General features: G+C 41.6%; 1 protein-coding gene across 1 annotated transcript in view; it reads right to left on the reverse strand.

Moving 5' to 3' along the window:
* Positions 1 to 800, reverse strand: part of LOC143918604 (uncharacterized) — a 49747-nt gene extending 48947 nt beyond the window's left edge. Inside the window, exon 1 of the mRNA XM_077440543.1 lies at positions 1 to 800. This exon is cut by the window's left edge and continues 23 nt beyond it. Coding sequence (XP_077296669.1) covers positions 1 to 800 — 800 coding nt within the window.
* Positions 801 to 1419: the final 619 nt, after the last annotated feature.

Consider the following 1419-nt stretch of genomic DNA (forward strand, 5'->3'; position numbering starts at 1 on the left):
AAACGTTTATCGGAGACAGCTTTTAGATGCTCATCTTCAATACCCGAGCAACGGATGAAAGACTGCCTCTGAGACCGTTGAGAATGAATTGGAGATTTAGAAACTGCATCTATCAGAGAAGCCTTCCGTGGTGCAGGAGTTGACGCAGGTGATGGATAAGGTATTGGAAGGCTGGCATGCGACGCTCCATTGTGAGTAGCCGAGCAACGGATGAAAGATTGCCTCTGAGACCGTTGAGATTGAATTGGAGACTTAGAAACTGCATCTATCAGAGAAGCCTTCCGAATTGCAGGAGTTGGCGCAGGTGATGGAGAAGGTAATGGAAAGCTGGCATGCGACGCTCCATTGTGAACGGCGGCAGGAACAGCAGTCTTCGGAGAAGCGTCAGCAAGAGAAGCAGCTAAGTCCGGACGGGACAACAAAGCGCTCTTTGACACTTTGTTACGGCGCTTACGTTTGCTTATGCCCTGATCGGCCGGCCGCGCCGCTGCAGGTGGAGCATGGGTTGGAGACAAAGTAGAAACCATCCTTGCAGCCTCCATTTGAGCAGTCAGGGCACGTAAGGAATCTGCGAAGAATATCTTGAACTCACGCGAATCCTCCACCAGACCATCAATTGCTAGCTTGAGGTCAATCAGTCGCTGAGAGTCATGCGCCTCCTCTTCCTCTCGTGCGACCGTGACAATTTGAGAGGTGGCAACCAATATATCAGAAATCCTGGAATTGGAAAGGAGATTTCCCCCAGATAGAACGTCTTTGATTGAGTCACACAGTCTGTAAATGCACTCAAAACGAGACATTGTGAAACTATTGATAACCGAAATTATTGAAATCAAACAAAAAACACAACACAAGCACTTTTTCACTATGATTAAACAAAAATATAAATTCAAATTATTTTTATTACACGTCGAAACAAATGACAAAATTTTATTAATTCTTCATGTTGAAAATTCGTCACAATTTTCAGATTATTGTATGTATTGTAATTTCGATATGTATATTTCAGAATATTTTTTCAGGTATTTTGTATATTGAAATTCAAGCGGAACGTATAATTAGTTGTTGTATTGAGTATTAATTTATAATTTACTAGCTGAACCCGGCATGCGTTGCAATGCCACAATAACCCATGCAATTCTCGTTCCCGTTCCCGTTCTCATTCCCGTTCCCAATTGTCGGAAAAATGCAAGCAGCGAACACGTTGGTCGCGACTTGAAAACATTTGAAATTATAGCGTTGCAATGACACTCATTCCCGTTTTTCCCGTTTTCGTTCCCATTTTATAGAAAGGATGAATTTCATTCGCAAAAGGGTTAATTTCATTTACAAAAGTATTAATTTCATTTGCAAAAGGATGAATTTCATTTGCAAAAGGATGAATTTCATTTGCAAAAGGATGAATTTCGTTTGCAAAAG

This window comes from Arctopsyche grandis, chromosome 11 (assembly GCF_051622035.1).
Source record: "Arctopsyche grandis isolate Sample6627 chromosome 11, ASM5162203v2, whole genome shotgun sequence".
Lineage (NCBI taxonomy): Eukaryota > Metazoa > Arthropoda > Insecta > Trichoptera > Hydropsychidae > Arctopsyche > Arctopsyche grandis.